The sequence below is a fragment of the Pelodiscus sinensis genome, chromosome 24, assembly GCF_049634645.1.
Source record: "Pelodiscus sinensis isolate JC-2024 chromosome 24, ASM4963464v1, whole genome shotgun sequence".
NCBI classification, from domain to species: Eukaryota; Metazoa; Chordata; order Testudines; family Trionychidae; genus Pelodiscus; species Pelodiscus sinensis.
Window position 1 is genome coordinate 23,564,398 of NC_134734.1, and position 12,578 is coordinate 23,576,975.

At 71.9% G+C, this 12,578-nt stretch overlaps 1 protein-coding gene across 4 annotated transcripts in view; it reads right to left on the reverse strand.

Annotated features, from left to right (window-relative positions):
- NPR1 (natriuretic peptide receptor 1) overlaps window positions 1–12,362 on the reverse strand; it is a 42,530-nt gene extending 30,168 nt beyond the window's left edge. For 3 of the 4 annotated variants that reach the window (XM_075906950.1, XM_075906949.1, XM_075906952.1), the window contains exons 1-4: window positions 11,524–12,362; window positions 4,458–4,657; window positions 3,290–3,403; window positions 1,362–1,497 (exon numbers count right to left, since the gene is read on the reverse strand). In XM_075906950.1, coding sequence (XP_075763065.1) covers window positions 1,362–1,497; window positions 3,290–3,403; window positions 4,458–4,657; window positions 11,524–12,217 — 1,144 coding nt within the window. In that variant the 5' untranslated portion in view covers window positions 12,218–12,362. Of the gene's footprint in view, window positions 1–1,361; window positions 1,498–3,289; window positions 3,404–4,457; window positions 4,658–5,374; window positions 5,790–11,523 lie in introns of those variants that run through there. The other variant, XM_075906951.1, reaches the window with a different exon arrangement.
- Window positions 12,363–12,578: the final 216 nt, after the last annotated feature.

Here is a 12,578-nt window from a genome sequence, read left to right on the forward strand (position 1 = left end):
GGTGCAGCTGGCTCTGGGGTGGGGCGCGGGGCGGGTTATGCAGGGATCTCTCCTTTGGGCCTGAGGTGCAGCTGGCTCTGGGGTGGGGCGCGGGGCGGGTTATGCAGGGATCTCTCCTTTGGGGCTGAGGTGCAGCTGGCTCTGGGGTGGGGCGCGGGGCGGGTTATGCAGGGATCTCTCCTTTGGGACTGAGGTGCAGCTGGCTCTGGGGTGAGGCGCGGGGCGGGTTATGCAGGGATCTCTCCTCTGGGTCTGAGGTGCAGCTGGCTCTGGGGTGGGGCGTGGGGCGGGTTATGCAGGGATCTCTCCTTTGGGTCTGAGGTGCAGCTGGCTCTGGGGTGGGGCGCGGGGCGGGTTATGCAGGGATCTCTCCTTTGGGACTGAGGTGCAGCTGGCTCTGGGGTGGGGCACGGGGCGGGTTATGCAGGGATCTCTCCTTTGGGCCTGAGGTGCAGCTGGCTCTGGGGTGGGGCGCGGGGCGGGTTATGCAGGGATCTCTCCTTTGGGGCTGAGGTGCAGCTGGCTCTGGGGTGGGGCGCGGGGCGGGTTATGCAGGGATCTCTCCTTTGGGACTGAGGTGCAGCTGGCTCTGGGGTGGGGCGCGGGGCGGGTTATGCAGGGATCTCTCCTTTGGGACTGAGGTGCAGCTGGCTCTGGGGTGGGGCACGGGGCGGGTTATGCAGGGATCTCTCCTTTGGGCCTGAGGTGCAGCTGGCTCTGGGGTGGGGCGCGGGGCGGGTTATGCAGGGATCTCTCCTTTGGGGCTGAGGTGCAGCTGGCTCTGGGGTGGGGCGCGGGGCGGGTTATGCAGGGATCTCTCCTTTGGGCCTGAGGTGCAGCTGGCTCTGGGGTGGAGCGTAGCACAGGCCTGCAGCAGGACTCGACCCCCCCCCCCCGCCCATGTTGGCAAGGAGCCAGGAGCTGCCTCCTGAGCACACAGGCCCCACGGCGGAGGGGCACCAGAGTGGAGATGGAGCCAGGCCCAGCCCCGCCCCCCCCAGACCATCCACCTCCGGCTGCACGGCCCGGCCCGTGGCACCCAGACCCCCTTGCGCCCCGAGCCGCCAACAAGCCTGGAGAGGAGCAGCCTGGGGGAAGGTGCCATCTGGCACCGCAGGGCAGGGCAGGGGCGCGGCTGGCACCTGGCTCTGTGCCCCCCTGGCTTGACTGGGAGCCTCCCCCAACCCCCGCCCCCGCCGTGCTACCCATCCCCCTCCTTGGCTCAGTTCTGGGGCCCGGGCAGTCTTGGGGGCAAGATGGCCACATGCCCTGCGCTGGGGCCGGCTCCGAACCCCCTTGGGCCTTGCTCCGGCCCTTCCCCCCGCAGTGCCCGGGGCCGGGGGGGCGGGCGCGGCGCTCACCGGAGAAGGTGCGGTTCCACATGCGGTGTGTGATGGCGCTGGCGTTGCGCACGCTGCCACCCTGCTGGAGCGTCTCGTGCACGGCCTGGGCATAGAGCAGCACCCCGTCGTGGAAGGCCGCCGCGATGGTGTTCATCTGCAAGGCGCCGGCTGGCTCAGAAAGGCAGGAGGGCAGGCAGGCCGGGGGGGGCCCCCTGGCACCGATCTGCTCCTTTCCACCCCGCGCGCTGCCTCTGGGCCCCTGTCCCCCTCGGGTAACAGGGGGGGCCAACATGGGGCTGGGCTGGGCCAGTCAGGTGGCTGGCAGGGCCAAGCGGGGCAAGTCGGGTGGCTAGCAGGGCCGGGTGCGGCTGGGTGGGGCCAGTTGGATGGCTGGCAGGGCCGGGTGGTGCCATTTGGGTGGCTGGCAGGGCCGGGCGGTGCAGGGCGGGGCCAGTCGGGTGGCTGGCAGGGCCGGGCGGGGCCAGTCGGGTGGCTAGCAGGGCCGGGCAGGGCAGGGCGGGGCCAGTCGGGTGGCTGGCAGGGCCGGGCGGGGCCAGTCGGGTGGCTGGCAGGGCCGGGCGGGGCCAGTCGGGTGGCTGGCAGGGCCGGGCGGGGCTGGTCGGGGCCAGTTGGATGTCTGGCAGGGCCGGGTGGTGCCAGTTGGATGTCTGGCAGGGCCGGGTGGTGCCAGTTGGGTGGCTGGCAGGGCCGGGCGGGGCCAGTTGGATGTCTGGCAGGGCCAGGCGGGGCAGGGCGGGGCCAGTCGGGTGGCTGGCAGGGCCGGGCGGGGCCAGTCGGGTGGCTGGCAGGGCCGGGCGGGGCAGGGCGGGGCCAGTTGGATGTCTGGCAGGGCCGGGCGGGGCAGGGCGGGGCCAGTCGGGTGGCTGGCAGGGCCGGGCGGGGCAGGGCGGGGCCAGTTGGATGTCTGGCAGGGCCGGGTGGTGCCAGTTGGGTGGCTGGCAGGGCCGGGCGGGGCAGGGCGGGGCCAGTTGGATGTCTGGCAGGGCCGGGTGGTGCCAGTTGGATGTCTGGCAGGGCCGGGCGGGGCAGGGCGGGGCCAGTCGGATGGCTGGCAGGGCCGGGCGGGGCCAGTCGGGTGGCTGGCAGGGCCGGGCGGGGCAGGGCGGGGCCAGTTGGATGTCTGGCAGGGCCGGGTGGTGCCAGTTGGGTGGCTGGCAGGGCCGGCCGGGGCAGGGCGGGGCCAGTCGGATGGCTGGCAGGGCCGGGCGGGGCAGGGCGGGGCCAGTCGGGTGTCTGGCAGGGCCGGGCGGGGCAGGGCGGGGCCAGTCGGGTGTCTGGCAGGGCCGGGCGGGGCAGGGCGGGGCCAGTCGGGTGTCTGGCAGGGCCGGGCGGGGCAGGGCGGGGCCAGTCGGGTGTCTGGCAGGGCCAGGCGGGGCCAGTCGGATGGCTGGCAGGGCCGGGCGGGGCAGGGCGGGGCCAGTCGGGTGGCTGGCAGGGCCGGGCGGGGCCAGTTGGGTGGCTGGCAGGGCCGGGCGGGGCAGGGCGGGGCCAGTTGGATGTCTGGCAGGGCCGGGTGGTGCCAGTTGGGTGGCTGGCAGGGCCGGGCGGGGCAGGGCGGGGCCAGTTGGATGTCTGGCAGGGCCGGGTGGTGCCAGTTGGGTGGCTGGCAGGGCCGGGCGGGGCAGGGCGGGGCCAGTCGGGTGGCTGGCAGGGCCGGGCGGGGCAGGGCGGGGCCAGTTGGGTGTCTGGCAGGGCCGGGTGGTGCCAGTCGGATGGCTGGCAGGGCCGGGCGGGGCAGGGCGGGGCCAGTCGGGTGTCTGGCAGGGCCGGGCGGGGCAGGGCGGGGCCAGTCGGGTGTCTGGCAGGGCCAGGCGGGGCCAGTCGGATGGCTGGCAGGGCCGGGCGGGGCAGGGCGGGGCCAGTCGGGTGGCTGGCAGGGCCGGGTGGGGCGGGGGGGGCCAGGCAGAAAGGGGGGGGTCTCTTACCAGCCCGTCCTGCAGGGTGAAGTTGAACTGGCTCAGGGCCCCCTGCTTGAGCTGCTCCAGGAAGGGCTGGTACTCGGGGTTCTCCGGCTCCTTGTAGGTGATGATCATCACTGCCTGGGGGGAGAGGCAGAGCGTGGGCAGCCCTCCAGTGACCGCGGGGCCCGGCGCCTGCCCTCAGCCGGGGGCCGGGTCTCCCTCTGACCCGGGCAGCTCTGCCAGCCCAGGGGTCAGGTCCCTCCAGGGCAGCCCGCAGGCTCCTTCCCCCCCTGGGCTCCATGGGGGGGGGGGCTTCCCGCCCCTGGGCTATTCATAGCCGCCCCTGGCAGCTCTCGGACCCAGGGAAATTATCTCGCTTCCTTCCTCCTCCTCCTTTGCTGGCTGCAGAGTGTGCGGCAGGAGCTGGCCAGAGGCAGGGCCCAGGCTGTCCCCACCGCCCTGTGCCAGGCTCCTGTCTCTAGGGCCACAGGGGCCTGGCACAAGGGCTGGGGCAGTCCAGCGGAGGCCCAGCAAACTCACTGCACAAGTGCGTTCGGCAGGATTCAAAGCCAGGGCTTCATGACGGCAGCTGTGCCCGCCGGCCTGGCGCCCTTCCCCGGCATGTGTCTGCGGGGGGCCGGCGGGCCTGGGGTCGGACAAGGTCAGTTCTCTGCTCCGACACAGGTGCTCGGTGACCTTGGGCAAGTCACGTAACCCCCTACAGCTGGCTGTTGTGCGGGTATAAAGGTGCTGACCCCGCACAGAGGGGAGCGGCTGGCGCTGTCTGCGGCTCCTCTGTCCTAGGGAAGCTGTGTGCACACCACGGCCCAGGACAGCGTCACGGCCGCGCACCAGGCGCAAACATGGCACCTCCTGCCCACGAGGGGGGCACCTCTCAGGCACGGAGGCAGAACACCGGGCCAGCCAGGTCGCTAGCTCCTCTTCCACAGATGGGGAAACTGAGGCCCGGGGCCTGGCCTAATGTCACACAGCACCCTGGGGGTAGGGCTGGGAATAGAACCCAGGAGTCCAAGCGCCCATATTCCCTGTGATAGCATCAGCCCCCCTCCCCTCTAAGCAGAAGAGCCCACGCCAGGCCAGAGCTGGGACTAGAACCCAGGCGTCCGGGGGGCTCGGGGGGGGGTCCAGGCCAGCTTCAAGCCAAACCAGGACTGTCCTGGGCAGCCCTCACCTGAAAGGCCTCCCTGGCATCGGCGTCGTCCTGGTCCCCGCGCTGCCAGGGCCGCTGGGGCTCGGGGAAGCGGGCGCCCTGCAGGCTGGCCCCGAAGATGTCGATGTAGAAGAAGGCGTAGTCCCCCCGCGTCAGCCCCTCGCGCCGGGCCTGCAGCATCAGCTGGCGGAAAGTGTCCGGGGAGCAGCAGACGTACACGACTGGGGGGCAGAGAGGGGTTTAGTGTCGGGGTCCCCAGGGCAAGCCGGGGTGCCGCTGCCCTAGGGGCCCGGCCAGGCTGAGGGGCTGTCAGAGCCAAGGGAGCCCCGAGCGCCTGCCCCCAACGCTCCCCGCCCCCGCTCTGGCCAGAGGGGATGCGGCTGGCCCGGAGCAGGGTCGGGTCTCTGGACGGGGCAGGGTGGGGTCGCCCTATGGGGCACGGCCGGGCGCAGGGCACGACCAACACTCCCGCACATACCCCGCCCCCCCCCGCCCAGCGCTGCTCCTGGCCTGCGCCCCACAGCACCCCCCGCTGGCAGAGCCCAGGGTGGGAGCAGCCAGGGGCTGCCCGGCCGCCCCCTAACCCTCCCCAGAGCCCAGGGCCGGGTGTGGCCAGGAAGCCAACCCCCCAGGGCTCTGCCTGCACTTTTCTCCATATTCCTCCCGTGCTGAGCTGGAGAGCCCGCCCCCCCGCGCGAGCTGCCAGGGCCGCCTCCCCGGGGACCCCGCGCACCACCCCGCGGTTGTGAAATCTGGAAGTGAGCGAGCAGCTCCCCAGCCAGCGGGGTGAGGGCCAGCGCCTCCCGCACCGAATGGCTGAGCGCGCCCCTGGCTTCTCCCCCTCCCCAGTTCGGGAAAGGCAGTGGGGTCTAGTGGTTGGAGCAGGGCAGAGGGTGGGCTGGGAGCCAGCCCTCCGGGATTTGGGGGCAGACCCCTACCTGGGGCACAGCCGGGTCTGCTGGGGGCGTCATTCAGGAGGGTGTGCAACAGGCGCCGTGTTGCAGCCTTAGGCGTGGGGGCGATAACGTCCCGCTGCCCCTCTGCCAGCGGGCACAGCCCTTGCCCGGCAGGGAGAGGCCCTGGCAGACCCTGGCGCTCAGCCCTGGCACGTCCGCTGGCCCTGCGGCCCAGGGGCAAGCGGGGGGAGTCACCCGGCCAGCCCAGCCCCCGGGCAGGAGCAGGGGGCCCGACAGCCTGGCGCCGGAGGCCCGCGCACCAAGGGCAGGCAGGTGCAGGGGGGGCAGGCACCCAGGGTGGGCAGCAGCCCGGGGCGGAGGCCACCCCTCCCCCTCCCGGGCCCCAGCTGGCCGGGAACATCCTGTTATTTTCCGGCCGCGCGCAGCCCGGCGTGTTGTTTGCCTGTTCGGCCCGGCCGTGTCAGCCAAGGCGGCCGGGGTCAGGGGGCGCGTTCCGTCAGTGGGGCCCTGGCCAGGCCGAGTCAGCACCCGGCCCCTCCGCAGGCCACGGCCTTCCTGTTGTGCTGACGCGGCGCGGCCTCCCCACCAGCCCGCCCGCGCCGGCAGGGCAGGGGCTGGCTGGGCGTAGGACCAGCAGGCTCGGAGCGTGGCTCCATCTCCTGCCTGGGATGCAGACCCCGGGCCTGGCCCTCGAGGGGGCGCACGGGGCGGGGGCAGGACCCACAGGGCTTGCAGGGCGGCTCCATCTCCTGCCTGGGATGCAGACCTCGGGCCTGGCCCTCGAGGGGGCGCACGGGGCGGGAGCAGGACCCACAGGGCTTGCAGGGCGGCTCCATCTCCTGCCTGGGATGCAGACCCCGGGCCTGGCCCTCGAGGGGGCGCACGGGGCGGGGGCAGGACCCACAGGGCTTGCAGGGCGGCTCCATCTCCTGCCTGGGATGCAGACCCCGGGCCTGGCCCTCGAGGGGGCGCACGGGGCGGGAGCAGGACCCACAGGGCTTGCAGGGCGGCTCCATCTCCTGCCTGGGATGCAGACCCCGGGCCTGGCCCTCGAGGGGGCGCACGGGGCGGGAGCAGGACCCACAGGGCTTGCAGGGCGGCTCCATCTCCTGCCTGGGATGCAGACCCCGGGCCTGGCCCTCGAGGGGGCGCACGGGGCGGGAGCAGGACCCACAGGGCTTGCAGGGCGGCTCCATCTCCTGCCTGGGATGCAGACCCCGGGCCTGGCCCTCGAGGGGGCGCACGGGGCGGGGGCAGGACCCACAGGGCTTGCAGGGCGGCTCCATCTCCTGCCTGGGATGCAGACCCCGGGCCTGGCCCTCGAGGGGGCGCACGGGGCGGGAGCAGGACCCACAGGGCTTGCAGGGCGGCTCCATCTCCTGCCTGGGATGCAGACCCCGGGCCTGGCCCTCGAGGGGGCGCACGGGGCGGGGGCAGGACCCACAGGGCTTGCAGGGCGGCTCCATCTCCTGCCTGGGATGCAGACCCCGGGCCTGGCCCTCGAGGGGGCGCACGGGGCGGGAGCAGGACCCACAGGGCTTGCAGGGCGGCTCCATCTCCTGCCTGGGATGCAGACCCTGGGCCTGGCCCTCGAGGGGGCGCACGGGGCAGGGGCAGGACCCACAGGGCTTGCAGGGCAGCTCCATCTCCTGCCTGGGATGCAGACCCCGGGCCTGGCCCTCGAGGGGGCGTGCGCGGCGGGGGCAGCTGGCAGGGCTGTGTGTGGAAGGTGGCTCTGGCGCCAGGGCGGAGCCAGGGCATCTCCTGCAGCTGCGCCCAGGGGGTTTGCTGGGGGAGGCAGAGTTGGCAGAGCCAGCCCGGAGCGCCTGCCCCCTCGCTGTTGCAGCCCCGGGACGGCCCCCGGCACCCCGGCTGCGGAGCCGAGCCAGGCGCCAGGGGCTGCTCTGTGCCCATTCCAGCAGCAGTGCCCGGCTCCGAGGAAGGTCCCTGGAGGGAGAGCGCCAGGCCCCAGAAATAGCAGCCGCCGAGACAAAACAAACTCAGGCAGACACAGAACAAATGCTGTGAAATAGGCACCAGGGACAGACAGGGCCCTCCTGCCCCTGCCCCCCCCGGCTCCGCGGTGCTCTGGGAGCCCCCCTGCCCCGCCCCCGCCCCACACCTGGCCCTGCTCAGCTGACTGCCCTCGGGGTGGCGCGGCCCCAGGCCTCGCACAGCCCAGCTGCTGCCCATGAGGCAGCGCCGTCCGCCCCGCTGGGGGCTTCACACAGACCTGGGCCCGCCCGGCGCTGCCTGTGCGAATCCAGAGCAAACCCGGGCACTGGGCGTGGGATTTCCACGGGGCCACAGAGATCAGGGTCTGACTCTGTCTCCCTCAGCCTTTGTTAGCGCCCCACCCCCCTGCCGTCCCCCAAGGCCTTGTCTCCCCACCCAGCCTGGCTGCCTCTGCTGGGACTGCCTCAAGTTCTAGCAGGGCCACAGGAGAACCCAGCCTGCTGGGCCCAGCTCTCTGGTAAATCCGGCCCTGGCAATGGAGGCTAAAGTAGCGCCCACAGGTGGGCTAGAACCTGCGACCTCTGGAGCATAGGCCATGAGCTCTAGCAAGTGAGCAAAAAGCCAGCTGGATGGAGGGTAGGCGCAGACTCATTCGTCCCTCTGCGAGGGGGCTCGGTGCCAGCGGGTGGGACAGCGCCACACCCAGCCACAGAGAAGCCGGGGCCACGACAGGGCATGCGGAGTCTTTTGCACCCTGGGAGGACGCCTCAGCCCAGCAGCAGCCTCAGAAACCCGCCCACAGCGTGGCCACGGAGCCCGGCTCCTCCCACCCCCAGGGCGCCGTGGCTCAGAGCAGGCCCCCCATGGGCCCCGGGCGGCCCTGGGACACTGAGCCAGGGGGAACAGGCTGTACAGGGAGGGACGACGTGGGACCCCACACCCACCCCGCCACGGCTGGGCAGCCGGCCCAGCTCCCCGTGTCTGCAGACCAAGCCGGGCAGCGGATTCCGATTCACCCCCCTGGGCTGCTGCAGGGGGCTGGGCTGTTTGGGGGCAGGCCCACGGGGACCATGGGCGCTACAGAGATACCCCCCCGGCACAGGGCACACTGCCCCATCCACGGGGCGCCCTGCTCCCAGCTATCACAGCGTCTCTGTGGGAGGCCCATCACCGTGGCGCTGGGGCGCCCGACTGTCAGAAGGGCTGAGCGGGACCCCTGTCCCCATCCCCTCCTGCTCTGCTCTGTCCCAGGCACCGAGGTCCCAAGGGCCTTGCAGGAAGAGGATGGGGCGGCTGGAGCCAGGGAGGCTGAATATCCCAGGCCCCTGGCGTGTCTCTGCTCACCCCCGCCCCCCGCGCAGCCTCACCCCGTCGCCCGCTGGCCCCACCGCCCCCGGCTCTCTCAGGTGGCTTGTTCGGGCAGCGCTGGGATGCTCCCCCCAGGGCCAGACGCAGCACGGAGACCCCCCGGCCCGCACTCCCAGCCTGGGGGCCGGACCCTGCTCCGAAGGGCGGCACAGCCCCAGGGCGGCGCTGCCGGGGCTCCCTGCTGTCTGGCTGCCCCGGCTCGGCCTGTGGGTCGGCCCTGGGCCGGGCAGGCCTCCCGGAGCCGCCACGTACAGGCAGCTGCCGTTGCCATAGCAGCTCGTTTGTTTTTCGTCCGGCGGGTCGGCAGCCGTGTTGGGTGGGATGGGCCGCGGGGTCAGGGACTTTGTCCAGCGGGAGCACGGAGCGGGCGGGGCGGAGGCGTTTTCAGGGCCAGGCACCCAGAAATCCAGGGAGGGCAACATAAATCCTGAAAGGGAGACGCTCCAGCAGCCTGCCCCAGCCCCCTTCCCCGACACGCGGCTCGATCCGACCAGCCGCAAGTCTGCGTGTGCACACGTATGTACACGCACATGCACAGACGCAAACACATGTACATGCACGCCCATAGGCATGCAAACACACACACGCAAACACATCGCCATGCAACCCCATGTATCCATGAACACGCATGCACACAATCACACGTGCACACACCCAGGCACACCAGCACACGCGTGCACAAACACGGACCTCCAAGCACACGCGCGTGTACACAAACACACATGGCCATGCCCCCATGCATGTGCAAACGCAAACAGGAAACACACATTCTCACACGTGCGAGGGGACGGAACACGTTCGCTGCCATCACCAGGGCTGCTAGTTTTCCAGTAAAGCGACCGAAACTCCCCGGCACAGACTCAACCCGTCCATGGTTTCCCTCTCCCCGAGAGGCTGACCCTGTATCAGCCGAGCCCATGGGACCCTGCCCGGCCGCACCTCTGGGACCTGCCTGTGGGAGCCGGAGGGGGAGGAGGGGAGGAGCAGGGGGGCCGATTGACAGCTGCCGCCCAGGAAGCACCGGGTCAGGGGCTCGGCTCTACGGTACCGGGCTGGGCTTTGTCCCAAAAGCCCCAGAATCTCCGTACAGGGGCCAGTTCCGTCGTTCCGTGGCAAAGGGAGCCCTGCCAATCAGTCTGTCTCCAGACCCACCCGCACGGCGAACGCACGCCCGGCCGTGCACCACTTAATCCCTGCTGCACGCCCCGGCCAGCTGGAGAACGCCAGGGCCTCCGGCTGGACACGGCAGGGGGAAGGGGGGGGGGGCTTTCACTGACTGTCCGTGGGTCACCTCCCCACGTCCCCGCCCACTTCCACGCCTGGTCCGAAGCCCGAGTGGGAAGTCTCCGCCGGCCGGATCAGGATCGGGTCCTTGAGCCGTGAGTCGTGCACGAGCCACTCCGAGCTTGTGGGCCCCAGGCGGGGCTCCCCGCTGCCCCCCCACAGGCGGGGGGCCTGACCGCACGGCACCCTCCTGGGGGCTCAGCCGAACTGGCCCTGCGGCTCACTCCAGGCTGCTGCGCGGGGCCCTGGGCCTGTGCACCCCACAGCGGCTGGGGGCGCTCCGGCAGGGGACCTGTGCCCAGGAGACACGCCCCTACATGTCAAGGGGGGGCTGTGGCTGGCACAGAGCCCTGGGACCGGCCTGTGGGGCCCATCCTGGGCACTAGATGGGTGGGTTGCACCTACATGGCAGGTGGGAGCAGGACCAGCACAGAGCCAGACTTGCGCCTGGAGGGGCCTGGCCGCGTCCTGGCCACGCTGCTCGGACGGGACCAGCCCCTGCCTTTGTCAGCTCAGAGCCCCCTGCCGCACACTCAGGCCCCCACCCGTGGGCAGGGAGCCAGGCAGCCCCCGCCTGGGCGGAGCGGAGCAGGCAGCCCGGCCACAGGCCACCTCGCAACAAACTCCCCCCAGCCCAGGGGGAATAACGGGGGCTGGGGGGCCAAGAGGAGGGGGCCAGCGTGGAGGGGGGGTACTGCATTGTCTGGGGAAGAGGGGAGCCGTGGGGCGCCGTGCTGGGCCCGCGAATCTCCCCGGGAGCAATTGCAGCGCAGCGCAGGGGGAGAAGAGGCTAAGCGGGGGGGGGGGGGGGGCAGAGGCTGAAGTTGCATGGGGGGGTGTTGTAGCACCCGGAGGCGGGGGGCAGGGAAGCAGAGGAAGGAAGCTGCAAAGGGGCTGAAGTTGAATGGGGGGATGTTGTGGCCCTGGGCAGCAGGAGTACGGGGGGGGGGGCAGAGGTTTCAAAGGGGGGGGCAAATTACATGGGGGAGCATTGTGGCTCCATGGGGCAGGGGGAGGAGGCTACAAATGGGGGGCTGAAGTTGCAGGGGGGGCTGTGACTCTGTGGGGGGACAGAGGGCAGAGGCTGAAGTTGCGGGGGGTATGGCACTGGGGGGGCAGAGGGAGGAAGCCGAATTTGCGGGGGGTGGGATGGCACCGTGGGGAGAGGGGGCAGAGAGTGGAGGCTGCAAAGGGTGGGGTGAAGTTGCAGGGGAGGCTGTGGCACCGGGGGGGCAGACAGCAGAGGCTGAAGTTGCGGGAAGTGGGGTGGCACCATGGGGCGGGGGGGCAGAGAGTGGAGGCTGCAAAGAGTGGGGTGAAGTTGCGGGGGGTGGGGTGGCACCGTGGGGCGGGGGGCAGAGTGGAGGCTGCAAAGGGTGGGGTGAAGTTGCGGGGGGTGGGGTGGCACCGTGGGGCGGGGGGGCAGAGTGGAGGCTGCAAAGGGTGGGGTGAAGTTGCAGGGGGGCTGTGGCACTGGGGGGCAGAGGCTGAAGTTGCGGGGGGGGCTGGGGGGCAGAGGACGGAGGCCAAAGGTGGGGGTGGGCACCGTGCGGGTCACTCACTCCTGCCCTTGTGCCGGATCTCCTGCACGAGGCCGGTGTAGTTGGCGCGGGCGCTCTCCTTGAAGTGCACGTCCAGCACGCTGAGGTTGCGGAAGGAGGGCAGCTGCAGGTACAGCCCCTCCACGGCGAAGTAGCAGGGCCGGTCGTCCAGCTTCTCGTCCCAGTAGAGCAGCAGGGCGCGGTGGGGCCAGTGGAAATGGGCCTGCAGCCGCGTGGCGAACTCGCCCAGCTTGCGGTGGCTGGGCCCGGCCCGCGTGGTCAGCGCGTACATGTCCTGCTTGTTGTCGAAACCCAGGGCCTCCGCCCCGGCCGTCACCAGCGGCAGCTGCCAGTGGGTGGCCAGGCGGGCCACGGGCGCCGCCGCGTAGACGCAGCCGGGCCCCAGGAAGGCGTCGGGGCTGTGGGCCATCTTGAGGTCCACGGCGGCTACAGGGGCGGCCAGGTCGGAGCAGACGCCGTGCTTGTCCTCGCTGTCCCCCAGCACCCAGCGCAGCGTGTGGCCCGGCAGCAGGCCCGGCTGCCGGTTGACGTGCTCGATGGCCAGGCGGATGGCGGGACCCACGCGGGGCCAGGCCCACGGGTAGGTCACGTTGTGCTTCGGCAGCACCACGCCCAGCGTCAGGTTGGCCCCCTGGCCCTGCGCCCAGCCGGGCAGGCACAGCACCCCGCACAGCACCACCAGTGCCCACGGCATGGTGTCACTGCGGCATCGCTGCCCCCGAGATCTGGCCCCCGGCTGCTCCCTGTAGCCCCCCGAGATCCAGCTCCCGGCTGCTCCCCTCTAGCCCCCGAGATCCGGCCCCCGGCTGCTCCCTGTAGCCCCCCGAGATCCGGCCCCTGGCTGCTCCCCTCTAGCCCCCGAGATCCGGCCCCTGGCTGCTCCCCACTAGCCCCCGAGATCCGGCCCCTGGCTGCTCCCCTCTAGCCCCCGAGATCCGGCCCCCGGCTGCTCCCCTCTAGCCCCCGAGATCCGGCCCCCGGCTGCTCCCTGTAGCCCCCCGAGATCCGGCCCCTGGCTGCTCCCCTCTAGCCCCCCGAGATCTGGCCCCCGGCTG